Below are 22494 nucleotides of genomic sequence, written 5' to 3' on the forward strand. Positions count from 1 at the left end.
ACAGAGCCTGATGCGGGGCTTGAACTCACAAACACGGACATCATGACCTGAGCCAAGATCAAGAGTTGGACGCTTGACTGACTATGCCACCCAGGTGCCCTTACATACATGCTGTCTTTTTTTTTTTTTTTTTAAGTTTATTTATTTCTGACAGAGAGAGAGGGAGACACAGAATCTGAAGCAGGCTCCAGACTCTGAGCTGTTAGCACAGAGCCCGATGCGGGGCTCAAACTCATGAACTGTGAGATCATGACCTGAGCCGAAGTCGGAGGCTTAACCGACTGAACCACTCAGGTGTCCCAAGCTCTCTTCTTAAAATCATTTTTAAAGTGGTAGATTTTGACTTTCTTATTTTTAACATTTTTTTTTCAATTAAAAAAAGTGCTTGATGTTATTTAGAGGTAAGATACCCAGGGAGGGTATCTTGCTCAGAATCAAACAGCAAATCAGTGGAAAATCCCAGAATCCAAGTTAGATCCTAGCCAAGAGCCTGCACTCAGTCCTGCCTGACCTCCCAGAAAAGAGTGCAGGGTCAGAAGCACTCAGGCAGCTGGGAGGAGGCCCTTAGGAACAGGACATAATGGGGTTAGGGCTTGGCCCAGGCCTTGATTCTCTAACGGAAGGAAATGCGCTGCTGTGACTTTTACTGGTTGGAAGAGCAGAGGGAGGGGCCTTGGCAGAGCAGAGGCCTCCCAGACACAAAAGGGCAGGTCTTCTTTATGCACTTTATTCTGGGGAACTGCACAGGCCTGAGAGCAGCTTTGGGGCTGAAGAGCTGAGGAGGAATGGCAGTCTAGGGCAAACTTAGCCCCCTCAACACACTGACAAAAGTCATTCTCCTCTTGAACTGCTGACTCTCTCCTCACCACCCAGAGGCAGAACCAGGGTGTGAGGACACTTCTTTCCTTTCCTTCCTCATGGGAGAAAACCAGAGACCACACCTTTAGATCAAATAAACTGACAGATGCATGTCTCCAGGCAACCCCTATACACCCAGGAAACGGAAACCAAAGGCCCAGACACCACAGGGCATGCTGCCTCCCACCACCTACAAAGCACTAGCTTATACAAGTCAGGGGACGAGGCTTCTGGTTAGCTAAATGAAAGGGGATGCCCACACTGTGTTAACAGGAAGTTTTGGCAGTTGTGGATGTGGATAATATTTGATCCAACCCCTCCACTGAGCAGATGAGAAAACTGAGGCTCAAAGAGGGCAAGGCTTTTGCCTGAGACTATGTTTCCAGTGAATTCCCATGTGATTAAATACATGCCCATTTGATACTTCAACCCTCCAGGTCTTTGTTGATAAGATCTGATTGCAGGGCCTCAGAGATACCCATTCTCCCAATTGCAGATACACAGGGGAACACATTCAAGTTCAGTGTTCCTTTAAATGATGTCAGATAACAGCTTTGGCAGTTTCAAAGCCCCAACATCAAACCTCAAACCGGAATTTCAATTGGTTACAAAACAAACGACCATATTTCCTGGATTCTACGATGCTACTGACTTTAAGCTATACCATTGATTTGGCAAGATCTTCTCAGAAACAAAAAACCCACCACTACTTGAAATGTACATGTCAACTGAAAGATCTGCTTTGACTTTTAAAACCTTAAACTGGGAAAACTTTGAGGAAATAGGGTCATTTGAGTAGCTTCTCCTCCAATAGTAGAGGAGTTTAAGCCACCTGGAGATGGTGAAAAGGAAGACCACTAGAGGTCTGGTTGTACCCAGAACTCACTACACCACATGCTCTCTAACTGCAGGTAGATTTCTCTCTATGCACAGGATGTGCTCCTGAAAAGTTGCAGGCTATCCTTTTTTTAAAACCAGAAAGTTCACATATCCTTTGGTCTAGTCAGTCAGGATCTTAAAAGGTATATGATCAAGACTGCTGTCTGGTATAGGAATCCCTTCTACAACAGGTAAGCTGCTTGCCCTCTTCAGACCTCAATTTCCCTACATGATTAGAATGATCTGCATTGTGAATTGATCCTCAAAGGAAGCCCAGAAATGAGCCATGAGATGAAGATAGAGTCAGGTGTGTCCCTGCAAATGGCATGATGGTGTAGAGGCTATCTGAGGTGGTTTCCTCCTGACAGTGGAGGGAGAGCATGAGCCAGTTTCTAGTGACAAGGAAGTTGACCAAATGGCCAGTTTAAGGGATCAAACGGCCCACTGGGGATGTTTCAGGTCTCAGAGCTTCACTCTCCCTTCAGAAAACCCCTCTTTCTTTCAGGTGGCTTGAGGGACTCTCTGCAATCAAAAGAGCCTAATGAGGAACAGTCTCTAGTGGCCCAATCTATGCTGGAATTCTGCCAGGGATGGGTCTCATTATCACCAGGTGAAGCCACCCTATTGTTGAAATTTCTAGTGCTAAAACTTTCCTCCCCCGTAATGCCAAAACTTTCCTGGCACCATCTATCTATAATCTCAACACCCCCTTTTAAGGCTACACACATCTCAGCCAGATCAGTCTCATACCAGGCACACACATACTTATCCCTTGTCACCGACCCATCCTTACCTAGAATGCCCCTTCTTCTCCCCTCTCCAAGTCACAGCAACCCTTTCAGGGCCCAATATAACAATAAAAATCACAACTGCAACAATACCAGCAGCAATAGTAGTTACCATTTATACATCATTTTCTACTTACCGATTTCTTCCTAAAAGTGTTATATACATTTTTATCATGTACCTTTCATAATAACCCTACCATAATATCATTCTTTTAATTTTCCAGAAGTAGAATCCAAGACTTAGTAAAGTTAAGTGACTTACTTAAGGCCAAATAGCTGGAAGAGACAAAGCTGGGACTCAAATCCAGGCCTGCCTGACTCCATAGTCCATGCTCTTGACCCTTGTACTATAGCCCTCTGCTCCTATAGGTCAAGCCCTCAGCCTCCATCCACATGGCCTCCACACTTGCTCAGATCTCATTAACTGTCCTCCAATCTGAAGACTTTTATCTTGACTTAGAATACCATTTCTCACAAGTTTTAAAACTGAGACCCACAATAAGAAACACATTATATATTGAGATTTTATACACACACACACACACACACACACACACACAGCTGAAATACATTTTATGAAATAATTTACTTTTTTTAAGTTTATTTTTTTTATTTTGAGAGAGAGTGTGTGCATGTGCACACACATGTGGGAGAGGTGCAGAGAGAGTGAAAAAGAGAATCAATCCTAAGCAGTCTCTTTGCTCCCTCATTGGGCTTGGCACTCAGTCTCTAGAACCGTGAGATCAAGACCTGAGCCAAAAACAAGAGTTGGATGCTTAACTGACTGAGCCATCCAGGCATCCCATAATAATTTATTCTTACATGCACTCCAAAATTTTCAGTTTAGTTTTATATTATTCTATTTCTTCCTTTTTTTTTTTTTTCTTTTTTGAGAGAGAGAGAGGGCACAAGTGAGCAAGAGCAGAGTGAGAGAATCCCACAAGGGGCAGAGAGAGAGAGAAGTAGGGCTCACCTGAAGTGGGGCTTGTGTTCACCTGAAGTGGGGCTCGAGCTCACCCAATGTGGGGCTCAAGCTCACGAACCGTGACGTGAGATCATGACTTGAGCCTAAGTCAGATGCTTAATGACTGAGCCACCTAGGCGATACCCCCCCTATTTTTCTTTTAATGCTGTCCCAATCCCCTAAAATTAATTTCAGCAGTAATTCACTAATAAATCAAGACATGAAATTAACACTTCATTACACCTTGCTCATATTGCTTAGCACTGTCCCTCCCCAACTAGACTGGGTCTTGAACTTCTGTAACCCCCACCAAGCACCTCACAGGTATTCAACAGTGCCTGCCTGCTTTTCTCCATGACATCATTACTTTCATATGAATTGCCTTCAGGTCTACAAGCCACTGCTGCCTACAGCAATTTTATTTGTGCCCCTAATAGCTCAGTGAGGTGGAGCCCTCCTTAATTAATAGATGATTTACTATTTCCACTTGGTCCATGAGAGATTTGACCCAATCAGAGACGTTACATGACTTGGGCAACGTCACAAAGGTAATAAGTTAAGTGGCAGAACTAGGGCTTCCCCTCTGCCACAGTGACTCGTGTGCTGTTTTGGACTCCCCTGGGAAGACTATGAGGAAATCAGGCTATTCTCCAGATGCCACTGTGGGGATCTATCTCTAGTCCCCAAGCCCCTGAAGCCAGTCTATCCCCGTCAGTGTTCTGACTGCCCCAGTGAGCATCCTGCCCACTCCTAGTAATGCTCAGGGAAGCCAATATGCTGGATGGGCACAGATTCCAAGCACAACCTTAGTTGGAGATGGCAAGCCTGGGCAATGTACAGTTTGCCAGCCACCCCTCCTGAGGGAGAGAGGCACAGAGGAGACAAAAGTGGGCAGCCAGGGGGGTGACTGAGCCCAGATTCTGTTGGGCTCTCAGGCTGAGCTAGGCTTAGCAGTGTTATGCCAGGCCATGGACCAAGGCAGTAGTAACACTCTGCTGACCCTGTGCTCTGAAGGCTCCCAGTTACCTACTCTTTTCTCCAAACTCAGAACTGGAAGTTTCCAAGAACTCAGAGGAACAAGACCAGTTCCCAAGGCTATCAAGACCAAAGACTGGGGCTCTCTTTGCACTTGTCCTTCTAGCCGTCTGCCTTCTGCCCAAGCACACCTCAGCCCTTCTGGCTGGCAGTCAGCCAGGTATGGTGCCCATGCCCATGCCCCCTTTATCCGATGGTGGAAGATAAATCTTGGTCCCAAAGACCCAGTGCAACCTCCTCCTTCAAGCTTCACTCTTCAAAGAAGCCCAAATGAAGAGAAACACAGCCTAAGCAGAAAGCCCAAGGCCACAGATCACAGGATTGTTCCTCATCTTAAGCACTGGAGGCCAGCTAGGTTATGGAGCGAGTGAACAGAGTGGAGATCTTGAGGCCAATCAACTTCCAGCTCCTCCACCTGGGAAACCATGGACAAAATACTTGTCCTCCCTAAGTCTTGACTTCTTCATCTTTAAGTGGGACTATAATACACACCTCAGATTTTACAGGGCTGAAACAAGCCTGATGAGTGGACAGAAAATGGTAGCTATTAGGTGACTGATATTTGCAGCTAACCTAGCACTTTCATATCCCGTTTGTCATCTGACTGGTCCACATATACAGCCACATACACATGCAGCAGGGCAGGATTATGCCCATTTAACCATGAAGCAATTAAGGTCCAGAGAGATTAAGTAATTTACTTAATGACACAAAGACTGTAACTCCTGGTTTCTGATCCCAGCTCTATCATTTTATAGCTGCCTGAAACAGGGCAGGCTGCTCCACTCCAAGCAGGTTCCCCACCTGTAATATGGGGGCACTGCCACCTCCTTAGAGGGCAGCGGTAAAGATCACACGAGGCAATAAGAGCTGACACATTTCCAGCACTGGCCATGTAGTAGCTCTGCCAAGTACTACATATGCACACAATTCCCCAAGGAAGTAGCTTTTATTATCTCCATTTAATAGACAAGAAAACTAAAGCTCAGTATGGTTGAGTAATATGCCCAAGGTTACACAGCTTGGAAGTGGAGGCTGCCACTTAAGCACTAAATTATCCAATAAATATGAAATGTCTCACCACCTGGCCTCAATACAATCTAAAGCCCTCAGTGCCTGTCACATTCTCTTTCCTCTTCTTTACTACCAATAGAGAACAACTACCCTCTGTGCTGAGAACGGCAGAAGTGAGCAACAAGGAAGTGTGGAAAATTGGGAAGTAGATGTCCAGAAAGAACATAGCCAATGACAGATCCAGTGACAACGGGGGGGGTTCCCTTCTCCCAGAGCTGGAAAAAGTGAGGATAAACAAAAGGCTGACCTACTTTGCACACTGGGTAACAACCTCTGGAGTTCATTAACCTAAGAGTTGGTAAGGACTGCAAGTATAAATAGCTTTTATGCCAGCTCCATAATAACTGATGATAAGAAACTGGAATACAAGAGAGGGTGGGTTGGGAGGGTACAAATGGCTGACAGTCCAGGCTGGAAGGCCTGTGAAATCACCCAGGGGGTCTACTCCTCCTCAGAGAGCCAGCAAGGCCTATAGCCCAAAGGGTAAGTGATTTGCCCAAGGCCATGCTGTGAGTCAGTGTGGAAAAGCAAGACGGTCTGCAGAAGCCTGGCACTCCCTCCTGCAGCCTGGCAGCCACTGGTTTAAGGGTAGGGCAATGTCCAGGCTCTCTGTCTGGGTGAGAGTCTGGCTTGCTTCACTCTCCCCAATTCCCAGTGCAAGCTAGCTCTGGGTCTGCTTTCCTTTCCCATAAGGAATTCCCTGGCTTTGCTCCTTCTAGCCCTGGGTCAGTGCACAATGGTAAACAGGTTCTCTCCACCCTTCACTGGCCTTGGGCCTCTGCCCAGCTCTCCACTCTGTTCAGCTCCACCCCTCTTGATGTCAGATGGAAGAAATGGTTCCTTTAGGCACCAACCTTGCTGGTTCCAAAAAGCAAGGAATCCCCACTCCCTCACCCAGCTAGGGAAAGGCACAGACCACAGCAGAAACCTCCAGGGCAGCTCTGACAACTGCAGAAAGGTATGGAGACTATTCTCAATAGAAGACTTCCCTTCCCCAAGCCTTCACCCTTAGCAGGCTGAGTAGTGCTTGAAATTTCCCACTGGCAACTGGGTTTTCAGATCACAATCTCACTGTGGGCACCCAGGGGCCATCCTGACTCATGTATGGGCTCCTTAGCCATCCTTACCAAATTGCTAGATCTTACTGATAGATTTTACCAAATTAGTTTTGACTCACTGTTTATATAAGGACTTTCCTCTGCTCACATTCCTTCAAGGCTCCCTACTGCCCTCCTTGTCCAACAGAAACTTCAGGTCCTCCTATTTCCTCTAAACATCCCTCTTCTTTCCCCAGCCCTATCTCTAGGTGGCCCTCTCTCTGAACTGGCCTCCCTCACCCCTACCCCCACTCTAGTTCAGTCCCACTCATCTTCCAAGGCCTCATTCAGAACTCCCTCTCATGTCTACAAAGCCTTTCCTAACTACTCCAGGGACAAAACACAATCAGCCCCTCATTATATTCCATACACATTTCTCTAGAGCTTGTGTTCCAGGCCCTGAATCTACAAAGATGAATAAAATGCAGTCCTTGCCCTTGAAGAGGTCAATCTGGCAGAGGAGACAGATGGGTGAGTAGAAAACTAGCACACATAGAAGTGCTATCACAGAAGCATGTAGAAGGTGCTAAGAAACTGCAAGAAGCCCCCAGGGTGGTGCTAGTGGTTGGTGGGGGGTGGGGGTGGTGTTCAGAGAAAGCTTTTAAGAGGGGGCTGATTTTTGAGATGGTCTTTGAAGGGTGACAGGAAGTAGCCAGGGTGAGAAAGGGGAAAGGGCACACCAGCCAGAAGACCCAGTATGAGCAAGCACAAGTTAACAGAAAAGACCACGGCTTGTTTGGGGAATGTGAGCAGTCTAGTGGAGCAGGTACAGCTTCTCCACCCGAATATCCTATCTGCTCTGCTGAGGCAGCATTCCGTGAGAAGGTACACTCCTGGAGGGCTCTGCCCGTCTCATTCTCCACAGTGTGTTCTGGGCCTAGAACAGAGCTTGGTTTTGTTGGTGCCCAATAAATGTGTGTTGACAGAATCATTAGCTTTGTGACCTCGGGAACTCTGTGTTTCAGTTTTCTCCACATTGAGATGGGAATACTGTCCTCAACCTTGAGATCAGGTGGGTAAAACACAGAAAGTGCTTCATAAAGAACATTCCCTCTCTGGCCTGATACCAGCTCTGGATCTTCCTTGAAGCCCAGCACAGGGCTGAACAGATGTGCTTAAGCAGCCTTTTACAACATTATAATTCGAATATTCAATTAATGCAACTGAATGTCTGTTAGAGCACTTACCAGGCACTTGCTATGCAACAGACATGGTGCTCAGCACTTAACTTACATTCTTTCTTTTTTTTTTTTTTAATTTTTTTTTTTTAATTTTTTTTTCAACGTTTTTTATTTATTTTTGGGACAGAGAGAGATAGAGCATGAACGGGGGAGGGGCAGAGAGAGGGAGACACAGAATCGGAAACAGGCTCCAGGCTCCAAGCCATCAGCCCAGAGCCCGACGCGGGGCTCGAACTCACGGACCGCGAGATCGTGACCTGGCTGAAGTTGGACGCTTAACCGACTGCGCCACCCAGGCGCCCCTTAACTTACATTATTTCATTTAATCTTGACAACAGGCCCATGAAATAGGTCCTCTAATTATCACCACCTCCCCTTCCACAGATGAAGAAACAGGTTTTCAGTAAGCCAGTAACTATCTAAGGTCTAGGGTGAGCAGAAGACAGCCCTGGGAGATGAATCCAGACCCTGTTCTTCTGCTCTGTCACTCAACTCCAGCACAGAGTGCTAACCACTAGGCAGGGTTCATACCAGCCTTGATCCCAGGGAACTTGGAGCTTTGTGGACTCAGAGCCATAAAATGTGTGGTGTTTGGCAAGTCACTTTACCTCTCTGAAATTTGGTATCTGCTTCTGTGAAATGGAGATTATGATGAACTGTATCTCACAGAATTAAATGGGGGCAGTGTCAGTAAAAGCCTGGTCCACCATTCAGGCTCCTCTGTGAACCAGCATTACCATGTGACTATGCTGGGAGGGTGGAGGAGGTCACCCTGAAGCAGGACAGGAAGCTCAGGATCAAAGTCTACAAGAAGCACAGAAGGAGGGTGGTAGTAATTATGAAGCAAATTCTGATTTCTTCCCCAAGTAACTGCCACTACCCAGGAAGGCTGAGGTCCCAGGCAGCACTATGGTTACATGCTTTGAGGTGAATCTTTCAGGAGACCCACCTTTACTCTCACTTCTGCTTGATCTTCACAGTCCAAAGAGAAGGAAAATGAGGCCCTCTGAGTCAGGGTCACCTGAGGACTCTGTTCCAAATGACTCAAAGAGGAACTGATGGGGGGATTCCCAGTCTGCCCTTGCATGCCAGAATGCTCCAGACCACAAGCTGAGTGGGACTGGCTCCTCTGCCCACCACTCCCAAGAGTGGTGGGCAGAGCACATAAAGAAATCTGGATCTTCACACCCATATTGCCTTGCTGTCTCACCATTATGCCAAAGGCTTGAAGTAAACCTCAGAGGATAATTCACACTCGAATTATAAGAGCCACCCTGTACCTTTATTTTGTGACAGACACTGTGCTGGGTGTTTTACCAACATTAGCTCTCTTAATCCTCATAACACCCCTCTCTCCCAGTGTCAACACGGCCTATTTACCTTAGAGAGGTCACATGACCAGAAAGTGACAAGAGCCAGGACTTGAAGTCAGGTCTGCCTGTGTCTTAAACCCATGGGTCAAATTTAGGTTCTCCCTTTTTGTGAAACCAATACAGAGAGGTAAGGGAAAAGAAGCAGCATCCTCCAAAAGTGGATGGTTGGAAAGGATCGTTTCTGGACATACAGAGTCTAGGGCCCAGAGTGCACTCAGAAGGAACAAGAGCTCTCCACACTATGTTTCTGGACCCCCTCACTAGCCAGCTGTTCCTGCCTTGTCTTGGGGTACATATGAGGGGCTGTGTGTGGAGATCTGGGACAAGAAGTGCTCCATTCATCACAACAATTCAAACAACTTGAGAGGGCTACTAGGAGAAGCACAAACACTTGGGGCTGAACTGAAGTTCTAAAGCTGAGACAGGGAGGGGCCAGAGAGGCCACACAGTGGCCACCAGCTTTGGTAAGATAGAAAACTGGAAAAAAGCAGTCCTGAGTCCCAGACCCAATTCCATTACTTGCTCAGTTTTGGTTTCCTTGGCTGTAAACGGGAAAATAAAACTTAGCCTACCGATTTCCCATTGCTCCTATAAGGACTACTGTAAGGCAATGGGAATGAAAGCACTTTGCAGACTAAAGAGCTAAACAAATCAAAGCATCCTTTGATTTGATTATACTCCCTAAGACATGAGGGCCACTGGTCCTACACACAAAGAGAGGTCCTCCCACAAGAAGAACAGAGCATGCTGAAAGAACTGGCTTCTGTGGGCTGTGCCATAACGACCCCTTGCACTTGCGTGATACCTCATAAAAAACTTCTCAAAGCACTTTTCATATACTCCAAGGTCAGTCTCAGAATATTAGAAGTGAAAGAGCTTTTCAATATCATCCCATTAAAACTGCCTTAGTTTAGGGGTACCTGGGGGGGCTCAGCTAGTTAAACGTCCGACTTCAGCTCAGGCCACGGTCTCACGGTTTCGTGACTTCAAGCCCAGCATCAGGCTCTCTGCTGTCATCCCACACCCACTTCAGATCCTCTGTCTCCCTCTCTTTCTGCCCCTCCCCAGCTAATGTGCGTGCATGCATGTGCTCTCTCTCAAAAATAAACATTAAAAAAAAAAAACTACCTTAGTTTATATGTAGGGAAAACTGAGGCTTAGAAAGATTAAGCAAATTTCTCAAGGTCACACAGCTAGTTAGGGATCCACGAGGCCCAGGACTCAGGTCTCCTGACCCCTGTACAGTAGTCTTTGTTTATACTATGCTCATAATCCACTTATCTCATTTGATCCTCACAATCCTTTTGTACACAGGCCATGCCTTTAACTACCTACTGAACGTCTCACTTCCCTGCTAGGCTGTAAGCCCCGGGAGGGCAGGACCAGATCTGCATCCCCTGAGCCTAGCACGCAGCTGTACACATAGTAAGTGCTGGGTGAGAAACAGGGAGCATCAGTCCCATGATCAAGTGAGGGGATGTGCCTAAGTCATATACCATAACGGTCTGAGATAGAGCCAGCATTAGTGCCTTGACTCCTGTGCCTCATTCAGAGCCTTTTCCGCCTACTAGCCTAAACCTATATTTCCAGCCAGAATCTTTAATCTCTGAGAAATGGCTGGTGATGTCCCTAAGTGCTAAGGGGTTCACCTTCTCATAGGTACTGGACTTATTTCCACCTGTCCCATCTGAGGAACCACCTCCAGGAACAGAATAAAGACATGATGTTGAGGTCAAGCCAGCCCTGGCTGCCATCTGCCTCCCCTTGATCAGTTTATCTATGCCCAAACCCCCAAACCTACCTTCTCCAGCTGCGCACTACCCTAAGGCTGGTTTTCTATGCCCTTAGGCCTTACTCCTCTCTCCTTAGAGAGGAGTCTGGCTCTCCTTGCCATCCAGTATGTTTACCAGGCAGAGAACACAAAGCTCAGTACCACTCACCCCACCCCCTTCCAACCAGGCCAGCTAACCCGCTCTCCCACTGGAGAGAGACAAAGAACCCCTTGATGTGTCCTGGGCATGCCAGCCATGCCAGGCACCTTGGGGAGCCCAGGGCTGTGACAAAGCAGAGTTAGCAGCAGCCCACTGTCCACTTCACAGGAAGGCCACAGATGGCCTTCCCTCCCTGTGGCCAGAAGGCCCCAGGATGGGTTCTGTGAGAGACTAGGGCCTCTTCAGCTTATCCTGAGACTTCCCAATTCCCCATCAGTCCACACAGCCTGCCAGGCACCAAGCCCTACTGATTTGCTGGCCTCTTCATCCTCACAGCTCCAGACATCTTCCAGGCCTCTCCATAGCCCTTTTGGGCTGTCCTGAGCTCTCTCAACTGGTCTCGCTGCCTGTGGTCCAGTTCTTCCCTATGCCATCTTCCACACCAGCACCAGACTGACTTTGATGAAACACAGGAGGCCTCAGTCTGACATTCAAGGCTAGGCATGGTCTGCCCAACCTACTTTCCTAGCCTCCCCTTGCTTCACATCCACCTCCTGCCTTCTGCTCTTCTTGTCACCTCTCTTCTTGGTATACCACGTTTCTTAAACAGCTGGATTTTGGTGGGGGGGGAGGGGGTCTTGTACATAGGTCCCCTCCCACCCAGTGAAATGCCCTTCCTTGCTACTTCTGAGGCCTGGATCAAAAGTCACTTCTTCCTGGGCTCCTATAGATGGAGCTGGCTATCTCTTCCTATATATTCCAGAGCGACCACACACCTCAATTATGGCCTTTATTGCTCAACATTGTAATGATTTATTTGTGGTTCTATTTTCCAACAAGTCTATGAACCTCTTGAGGGCAATAAGACAAAGATGCCTTGTTCAGTTCTGAATCCTTTGTTCCAATCACAGGGGCTGACAGAGTAGGTGCTCAATAAATGTTTGGTAAATAAGCTCACTACTAAGGTGGATAAGCTGGCAAAAGTAAGCCTTGGCTTTTCTCCCAGACTCCTGAGTCTGCTGCTTACTTCCCTACCTGAGGAGCAGTAAAGAGCTAAGCTGTGACAGCCTCTTAGGAGCTATACAGGGCATGAAACAGAGTAGGTGGGATGAAGAAGGGAAAAAGAAAGGTGAGATATATAAAGCCAAAGTTGGCAGCTACCCTGAAATCCTGGATAGGAGGCTTCTAAGCAGGTGAAGCATCAGGAGCTTTGGTTTGCCAGTGGGGAGGACAGGACAGCTTTCCCTCTGCCAGAGAGGTTCCTTGGGCCCTGGATAGCAGATTTGTCAGGGGAAGACAAAGCAGCTAAAGGAGGCCTCCTCCCCCTCAGCTGTGCTGCCTGCAGGTTAAAGTGATCAACTAGGGCACTGACAATGAGTGGATGATGGCTGGGTTCTGCTCTGGTGGGCAATGTCTCCTGGCCTGGAGGCTCAATTGGCTTGGAGTCAGGAAGAGAATGGGCACTGACATATAGGGTAGCAGTGGGCTGAGTATCAGAAGATCTGGGATTCCTCCTTAATTTGGCTCCATTGTTAACTAACTGCAAGGCTGCTCCAAGCCTCAGATTCCTCACCTGTATGGGGAGCATAATCCCTGCCTAATCTACAAAGAAACAAAGGCACAGACTGGATATCAAAGTCAGATGACCATTAAGCAGTATTTTGGGGTCAAGAGCAATGCAGTGTGGACTCTGGCCTATGGGAGGACTAGACCAGGCCAGTCTGGTCATGCTTTCAGGGCCTCCCCAAGGATCTTTCTCACTGGGTCTTTCTGTGATTTGGCTGGCTATGGACTTAAGCTGTACTGAGACTCACACTGCCCTCCACACCAGGTTGGAAAGGTAGCCAAGTTCCTGCTAACTCCTGCTCTGGGTGTGGGGGCCTCTGGGACTAGTGAGCACCTGTCATCTGCCTACTGCCACATTAGCAAGGCTTAGTCACTGGATTTAGCATTGAGAAACAGGTTCTAGTCCTAGTTCTGCCATTTACCAGCTGGCAAACCTTGGGCACTTTCTTCTCAGATCTTTGGTGTGTTCATCTATAGAATGGGGATAACTATCTCTCTCCGGGGAAAGTGAGGGTGCACCACTGGTTAGAGTTCACTCCTCCCCGCAGGAGAATGGACCTCACTGACACTCATCATCATATCTAGAGATACAAGTAGAAAATGAAAAGACAGGACCACTAGCCACTCCAGTCTTAAAAAGAAGCAAGAACAGGGGTACCTGGCTGGTTCAGTCACAAGCGCATGCAACTCTCTTGCATGACCACAAGAGCATGATCTCGGGGTCATGAGTTCAAGCCCCATGTTAGGTGTAGAGATTACTAAAAATAAATAAATAAATAAACACTTAATAAAAGGAGCAAGAACATTCATTGAGCACCTACTGTACTGTGTGCCAGGCTCTTTTCAAACATCAGCTCATTTAAACCTCACCAACATCCTGAAAAATCAGTATTATCACAACCATTTCACAGTGAGAAACTAAGACTTAGTAAAGTGAAGCAACATGTCCAAAGTCACACAGACAGCCAGACTCCAGAGTTTGTGTGAAGAGGGAACACAGAGCATCTTCTTTCCCCCACCTCAGTGTAAACAGATTGGGTGGCTGGAGCAGAGCCAGGCCTCACTGGTCCTCTGGAGGTCCTGTTTCAAACCCAGATGCTAGGAGGACAAAACATCAAGCAGGTCCCACTGCTTTATCTCTTTCCCACAGCTTAGGATTTCCTAGCAGGCGGACATGCAGGCACCTTCCCAGGGCAGCAGCTGGTGCGCTGGCCTTCCCCTTCACCAAGTCAAGTCTTGTCTGAGGCCCTAGAACACCCACAGGGCCACCAAACCGGATTTTCCTTTGAAGCTGGAAAGAGAAGGAGGAGAGAAAATGGAGGGCCTGTGGTCTAGTCCACATGTACAGCCGCCTCCTTCCAGATGGACCACCCAGGGACCACTCCATTGCCAGTTCCATGCTCTCCTGGGAACCATAATAGCTCAAGAAAAGAGGATGCTCTGAGCTTACAAGCTGGAGAAGGTGGTGGGAAGGCAGGGAGACAGGCTCTGGCCTGCCAGGAGGGCCCTGGCCCTACCCCAACAAAAACTGGCACAAACCAAACTATAGGGATGCCAATTAAGCCAGTTCTATGATTTCCAAAGCCACAGGGCTGCCATAGTTGGCTAGGAGTAGTGGAGAACCCAGGGGACAGGAGAACTGAATCAGCCGAAGACAATACTACTGTTCCAGATGTTTCTCTCTGGACCCAGCTCAGATCCCTCTCTCCCCTAGCAGGAAGCCAACACCCACGGGATCCCAGAAAGCATAGCTCCTCACCTCATCTGGCCTGCAGCACTGAGCAGACTGAAGCTGGGTGGGAAGCTCCAGCCTAAGGAAGCCAGTCCTGGCAATTACATGGGAAAAGTAGAAGGAGGTTGGGAACCCATCTCTCTCAGGCCATCTCCCTTGGGCCAGGAGACCTAGTATCCAACTGGTATCCTTCTTTTCCTTCATGACTCCCCTCCCCTATGCTGCAGAAGGGACTTCCCCGTAGAGATCTGCTCTTCCTACCCCAAGGTGATAGGAACGGTAACATCACTCTTCCTACCCCTCCCCTCTAAGGACACTTCTTTTTCCTCCTCTGGTCCTTCCTGGGCTTCAACAACCAGCTCAACTCCCAACCAAGCCAAAAGAACTAATGCTATCAGCTCCTCTGTCTGTGTCCATGCCTCCCACAGGGCTCTTTGCTGGTTTGGTTGCTTTCTTGTCTTTCCTCACTGGCTTCTGCTCACGTGTAGGCGAGGACTATCACAGGCTCACCAAAGGTGCCCCATAGAGTAGGCTCAAAAGACAGATGAGGTGAAGAAGTAGAAAAGGCTCAGGGCTGGGAATCAGGAGTTCTGGGTTCAATTTCTGGCTTTGATCTTAACAGACCGAAGAGGTGAGGCTAATCAGTTCTCTCAGATCTCAGTTTACCTATCTGTATGATGATTGCCATCTCTAAGGTCACTTTCAGCTCTCTGACTTGAAATGTCTGTCAGTTAATGTCATTCAGTAAGTAAATACTAGTTGACCATTTACTTCTTTGCAGGCCTGAATAGAAAAAGGTGAATAAGCCTGGCCCCAGCCCTAAAGTTGATAGTCTAATGAACTGGTAATGACAACACACTCTTACCCTTGCTGGGCAGGACTTGTTAGCCTCCTACACTACTGAGCTAAGCCAGGGAAAGTGAGGGCAGGCAGGTTCCTGCTTAGAACCTTCTGTTCTACCTACCTGGCACCTGGTTTCCTGCTGGGACCACAGGCTGTATTAATGGATGGTGAAAGCAGTGGAAACTATCCTGACCTAGGAGTCAGAAACCCTGGGTTCAAGTCCTGGTTCTGCCAACTAATATGCTGTGTGTTCTTAAGTAAGTGATTCTCCTCTCTGGGCTTTGGTTTCCTTATCTGTAAAAGCAAGGGCTAATAAGCTCAGTCAATCTCTTAAGATCCCTTCCAGTTCCAACAGTCTATGATTTTATGATCTACTCATGCCAAGCACCTAACAGTCACCTAAGCAGGGTAGCCTCTGATCTGCTTTCTTCCCTACCCCCAAGCCCCTGGTAACTGCCAAACTGACCATCTTGAGACAACCTTTGGTCCAGGGTGGCTGAAATGGACCTTTAATCTAGAGCCAGAGTTCCTGCCCTCTCCACTGCAGCCATCAGTGCTAATGTTTCACTCTCTGGGATAACACATGGACTCCTAGCCCTTAACCACGAGATTAGCTTTAGGGCAATCACCCTGATACTTTCCATAACTTCCCCTCTTATGGCTTTGGGCAGGGACTTACTTTTGGCTTCCTTGGAACCACATTATAAACTCAGCAGGGAACAGTCAAAACTTTCAGACACCAGAGATTTTAGGTTGACCAAGAGGGTCAAGAAAGTGAGGCAGGGAGAGAGAAAGGAGCCTGGGACCCCACCTCAGTCCCAGTTCTATAAACACCAGTGAGGTAGAGGGCATCTGCAAAGTCTGGGTTTGTGGTTGGAGTGTGGGGAAGACAGATGTCTGGCTGTCTGGTGGGGGAATACAGCCAAAGGGAGGTGCTCCCACTGAGGCGTCTCTCTGTTAAAAAATACCAGAGGTACGCCCTCATTTTTCTCATCAATTCTCAGACCCTTAGAAGGAAAAGAAAGGAAACTAACATATTCTGGGCCACTACTTGGGTCAGGCACAGTGCTAGGCACCTTCATATACCTGATTTCATTTAATCCCCATAGTAATCTTGGGAGTACATGTGACTGCTGCCCTTTATGGTGAGCAAACAGGCTCAGAGATTCAGGATCTTGCCCAAGGTCACACAGCTAGCAAGTGTGATTTTTTTCCTAAGTCTGTTCTTTTCCCACTATATCACTGCTGTGTACCCCGATATCTGGTTAACTGTCTGGTAAGAATGTAGCAGGAATTCTTATCTCTTAGAACTCACAGGCAAATTTGAGGTCCTTCTTCCAAGAACCCACAAATGCAACTGGGAACTCCATTCCCACTTCTCAAGATCCCATCCCTCTCAGGGCCCTGATCCCTAGTGATTCAAAAATTGATCCCTCAATTCAAAAAATATACTCACAGGCTAATCCCTGGGGAGCTGTGACAAAGCATCATAGCAAGATGAAGCATCAGAATAAAGGGTGATCTCTGGGGTCCTGCACTGGACAAGGTTTAGCCTGCTGTGAGCAAGTGGGGGAGAGGCTGGAGGACACAGTCCAGTGGGTAAGAGAGAGCTCTCCTTAGAGGAGGGGGCTATATTTCTCCAAAGGAGAAGGAGGCCTGGTGAATTTGAAACTGGGAGAAATCCGGAAGTGGCCTTTATGGGGCCGCTTGTATGGGGTGGGGTTCTTAACAGATGGTCAAGGCACTTTCATTAGTCATAAGAGAGGCTGGAAGAGGCTTGGACAGTCACAACTGGTCAGAGAAGGGGAGAAAGGACCATGTGGAATAGGATCTTGGCTGAGTCTTGTGGGGCCCCCACAGGTAATTGTGTGAGGCCCTCTGTTGAAGGGGAGGCACACCAGGAGGAAGGCTTGTCAATTCTGTGCAGAACACTGGTCTCATGTGACAGGACAGCTGGAATGGGAGTGGGGTCTGGAGTCTGTCCTTCTCAGAGGGTTCTGTGGGGCAGTGCGGCTGCCCAGTTACCCAGCTTGGAGGGAAGGTGCTGCTTCACTGCCTTGCATATCCAGCTGGGTCCTGGAGGCTCTGGGGGTGGGGGATCAGAGTGTGCTACCAGCAGGGACCCTGCTGTCTCCATGACTGCCCCCTCAAGAGTTTGGGAGGAGGTGTGTGTTTCCACAGCATACACAAAGACAGCCAACAGTCTGTCCTGGAGGTGAGGCACTGTCACCCTGTGGGTACCAAGAAGGGGGAGTGTCTGCCCACCTGTTGCCAGTGAGGAGAAATTGGCCTCTGAAGGGCGGGGAGAGCACTCTCTGACCCTTCCCTGAAGGGAAGGGACTATCTGCCCCAGGGTGGGACTGTCTGGGAGGGAGATGACCAATGTCAGTCCAGTCCACCCAGGAGCCTGTGTGTCTTGAGGTAAGGGGTCAGTCTGTCCTGGAGTGGAATGAGGGCAGGGCAGTCTGTCCCTTTGAAGTCCCTCTCCCTAAAGTATCCCCTTGGTGCGGGGTAGTAGGGTGGAGACAGGGCATCTGTGGGTCTTGGGGGATGGGGGTAGAGAAGATATGTGTCGGGGGAGGGGCAGCCATCTGTGAGCCTGTCAGGGGTGGCACAATCAGGCCTAAGGCCGCGGTGGCAGCAGTGGGGTTGGGCCAGGTGTCTGTCGTTCTGTCCCGCAGTTGGGAGGAGGGCACTGTGGGCCCTTCTTGGGGGCGGGTCAATGTGTCTGGAGGGCGGGGGCTGGGGGGAGGTAGGGCTGGCCTGTCTGTCCTTAGGTCGGAAGCAGGCTCGCGAATGAGGGGCGGGTCAGTCGGCCCTGGTTGGGGGAGTGGGGGGGGGGGCAGGGAGAGAAGGGGTCAGTTGTCCCCGGTTGGGAGGGGAGCTTGTCGGTCTGTCCTGAGGGCAGCTCCGTCAGCGTCGAGACCCCCCGCGAAGGTCCCGCGCCGGCCCCGGCCCCCGGCCCCGAGCCCCGGCGCTACTCACGCGCCCTCGGCGCCTTGCGAGCCCACGATGAAGCCGAACTTGTCGATGCGGCGTTCGGCGAAGCCGTTGGCCTCCGAGTCGGAGCCGAGAGAGCTGAGCTCGTCCGCGGCTGCGGCGTCGGGGCCCGGGGCCAGGCTCTCCCGGGTCCCGGACAGACTTCCTTCGGCCGCGGGCGCGCGCGGCCCGTTCTCTCCGCGGCTCTTCGCCATCCTGGCCGCGCCCGCCGCCTCAGCCCCAGCGGCCACCTCAGCCACCTCAGCCGCCTCAGCCTCAGGGCCGCCGCCGACGCCGCCGACGCCCCGCCCACGCGCCGCGTCCATTGGCCGCCGCAAGGCCAGGGGCGGGGCCCTAGGCCCTCCCGGGAGCTTCCCCCCACGCCCAATGGGCGCAGCGGACCCCAGGGCCCGCCCACCTGCCCTAGACTGGCGCCAACCGACCCGACGTGAGGGGGCGGGGCAGCCGTCACTGGGAGCCCTCCCCCCCAGGCTGTCAATCAAGAGAGCTTACCTGAAAAAGCTCCCCGGGCCTTTCTCGGTTGGCTCCCGCCCGCCCGTCACCTGCAAGCGCCGCTCAGTCACAGGCTGAGGGAGTGCGCTGGGGATCCTGCATTGCCTCCTGAGCCCCTGGCTCCTCGCGAGACCCCAGGGATGTAGGTAGGGATGGTTTCAACCGTTTATGAGGACCTCTGAGGAGACCTAGGAAGGGTCCAGGGATTCGCCCAGGGACACTCAACGTCTTAAAGACACAGGCTGAGCTAGAAGTTCAGCAACCCCTGCTCACTGCCTCTAGGGCTTTAAATGAGCCCTTGGGAGATCCAGTTAATAGGAGTAATGACCAACGTTTATTGAGACACTCATTGCCCCAAGTTCTACCTTCCTCTTGTAATCTTTTTCTCAGCAGCTTTATTGAGACATAACTAACCTACCATAAAAATCACCAGTTTAAAGTGTATAGTTCAATCGTTTTAAGCATATTTGTGGAGTTGTGCAACTATCACCACAACCTAATTTTAGAACATTTTCATCACCCCCCAAATTCCTATCCATTAGCAGTCACTCACCATCCTTCCTCCCCTAGTCTCTGGCAACCACAAATCTGCTTTCTGTTTCTAAAGATTTGCCCTTTCTGGACATTTCATAGAAATGGAATCATACAACGTGGCCTTTGTGTCTGGCTTCTTTCATTCAGCATGTTTTCAAGGTTCATCCATGTTGTAGCATGTTATCAGTACTTCATTCCTTTCTGTGCCTGAATAATATTGCACCAAATGCAATACTACATTTGTTTATCCATTTGCCAGTGATGGTCAGGTACAAGCTTTTGTATGGACATACATTTTTGTTTTTCTTGGGTAAATACCTAGGAGTGGGAATTGCTAGGTTATATGGTAACCTGTTAATCTTCTGAGGGAGGAACTGGCAAACTGTTTTCCAAATTGGTCACACCATCTCTTGGAACCTTCGTGCAATGAGGTAGATACAATTTTGTCCCATTTTTACAGTTAAAAAAAAACAACAACTGAGGTTCAGGGAAGTTAAATCAGCTCCCTAAAGTCCCAGCAATAGCTGTGGCAGAGGCAGGATTTGAAAATAGCTCTTACCAACAGTTTATGGGGAGGCATGGACCAATTGTATCTATATAGACTTAGCTCCCAGAAGCCTATTTCTCACCCCAGGATTGTCAACACTTAGAGTCACTATAATAGCTCCTCAGTTAAGCCCAGTACTTTATAGTTTACAAGTTACAACCACGTTGTCATCTGATATTCCCCATAGATCTGTGAGGCAGACAGACCCAGAAAAAAGAAAGCACTGTGAGAGCCAGGCCTGAGCTGCAGAGCCTGGGGCAGGCTAAGGGGCCCATGGCATGGTCCCAAGAAGGGGGTCTTAAGACTTGAGTGATTTCACCGGGTGTTTCCTTGATGCCACATGGCCCAGACATTCTTGAAGACTTCACTGTGCAATCTTCACATTCCATAGGCTTCTGGTTTTCCATAAACAGGGCAACAGCAGACATGGGACTGGGCGCAGGCTATTTTGGTCTTAAACTCTCAAGTCTAGGAGGACATTCCTCCTCTCCAATGGCTCTAGACAGTTGTGGGCTCTTACTCCCAGCTCCTAGGAGGGGCAGAGTGGGCCTTACATGGGGATGTGGGCCTATCCCAGGGAAGGGAGAGAGGAGCCACACACGGAGAGCATATGTGAGACCTGAAGTTGGGCAAAGTATTGACAACCCTTTGACTTCATAATTCTGGTCTTAGGATGATCATATTCCAAATATGTTCAGCTCTGTAAGGGCATAGGCACAGTGATGTTTAGCTCAGAGGTATTTGCAATGGGGTTGAGGGATATTAGAAGCAGCTGGGTGTCCATCTTTGGAAGAGTGTTTCTCAAGTTAAGGCCTTGAGGCCCCAGCTTTTAATTTTCTTACACAAGACCACCCAGAATTCAAATCTCAGCTGTCACTGTGTACCTTAGACAAACCACTTCTCTCTGAGCCCATTTCCTCATCTGCAAAGTGGAAATACTGGAAAATATACCTCCTTGGGGCAGTTGTTCTGAGACTTTGGTGTGATAATATGCGCTAAGCATCTGACACATGGAGGTACTCAGTAGATGGAAGCCAGGAGTGCTGACGTTTGTAGTTTGCAAAGCACTTTGCAAATCCATTATTGTCTTGAATATTTCCCACCACAGCCTGTGGCTGTAGCAGGGGTGTTTACCTAATCTAACCAATAGAACATGGCTTGGGAGACTTCATTTCATGGCTGTGCCCCTCAATAACTGGGCGTTTCTTATGCAAAATCACTTCACTTCTCAGAACCTCAGCTTCCTCTTCTGAAAAATGTCAATAATTACTTGGTGATGGGGCATCTGGCTGGCTCAGTCAGTAGAGCATGCAACTCTTCATCTCAGGGTCATGATTTCAAACTCCACATTGGATGTAGAGCTTACTTAAAAAAAAAAAAAAAAAAGACATGGTAAACTCCATGAACTGTTTCTGAAGCCTCCAGCACATAGTAGACACTCAATTGTTACATTTCTTTTTTTTTTTTTTTTTAACGTTTATTTATTTTTGAGACAGAGAGAGACAGAGCATGAACAGGGGAGGGGTAGAGAGAGAGGGAGACACAGAATCTGAAGCTGGCTCCAGGCTCTGAGCTGTCAGCACAGGGCCCGACGCGGGGCTCGAACTCACGGACGGCGAAATCGTGACCTGAGCCGAAGTCGGCCGCTTAACCGACTGAGCCACCCAGGCGCCCCGCAATTGTTACATTTCTTTACTTCAAATTCCAGAACTCTTTATCTGATATTTAGTGAGCAAGAGAGATGAAGACCAGGAACAACAGTTTATATTGCAGTAGAGGAAGAACATGTGTGTGAAGAAGAAAATAAAGCAGGGTAAGGTAGGAAGAATGCTAGGGGAAAGGGTGCTGGTGGGGGTGAGTAGATGGAAATAAGGAAGCTTCTCTGTGGGGATCTAGGAAAAGTGGGCAGGAAGCAGGGCAGCAAGTTGCAAAGCTCACGAAGGAGAAGCAGGCTCAGAGATTGGGGTGATCAGACTGAAGTAACAAAGCAAGAGTGAATGAATGAATGATCCACAGGAATGCCCTGCAGAGTCATGTGGCTCCCTGAAATACTAAGAGGCCTTCGGCAATGGCGTGAGACATCCAGGTAGACTGGCAGCTGTAGGTGTTCTTTTGAGGATTAGATGCTTAGCCAGGGCTACAGGAATGTATGGATAACCTAGAGTCTCATCATCTACTGGGGTCATTCCTGCAAGTTTTGCTCTAGGAGCTTACACAGGCCCCAGGGAAGTCCCCTCTCCTGGATCCTGGAATGAGAAACTTGCATGAGCTTAGAAAATCTGGCAGCATTGGCCATGAGCCGATGTCCAGATGTCATAGCCTGGATTTGTAATGAGAATGGAGCTGAGGTTTAAAACGTAGACAGTTTTAAGCGCCCAGAAGCCAATGAAGAGTAGGCAAACTATAAAACTTCCTTATCCCTACACTGAGAATAACAGTTAAGATTCTTTTGGTCCAAGTGGCAGCGGTCCAAATGGGCTTACCCCCAAACTGCATTTAGTGGGTCCTATAAGTTAAAAGAAATTCATAGGCAAATGAGCTTCAGGAGCAGTTTGATCCAGAAATTGACAAGGGAGAGCAGCCTCATTTTCCTCTTTTCC

At 48.8% G+C, this 22494-nt stretch overlaps 1 protein-coding gene across 1 annotated transcript in view; it reads right to left on the minus strand.

The window, feature by feature from the left end:
• TBC1D10A (TBC1 domain family member 10A) overlaps nt 1–18633 on the minus strand; it is a 31211-nt gene extending 12578 nt beyond the window's left edge. Inside the window, exon 1 of the mRNA XM_058690805.1 lies at nt 18307–18633. Coding sequence (XP_058546788.1) covers nt 18307–18626 — 320 coding nt within the window. The 5' untranslated portion in view covers nt 18627–18633. The remainder of the gene's footprint in view (nt 1–18306) is intronic.
• Between the last annotated feature and the right edge of the window lie 3861 nt (nt 18634–22494).

The sequence above is a fragment of the Neofelis nebulosa genome, chromosome 11 (genome assembly GCF_028018385.1).
Source record: "Neofelis nebulosa isolate mNeoNeb1 chromosome 11, mNeoNeb1.pri, whole genome shotgun sequence".
NCBI lineage: Eukaryota > Metazoa > Chordata > Mammalia > Carnivora > Felidae > Neofelis > Neofelis nebulosa.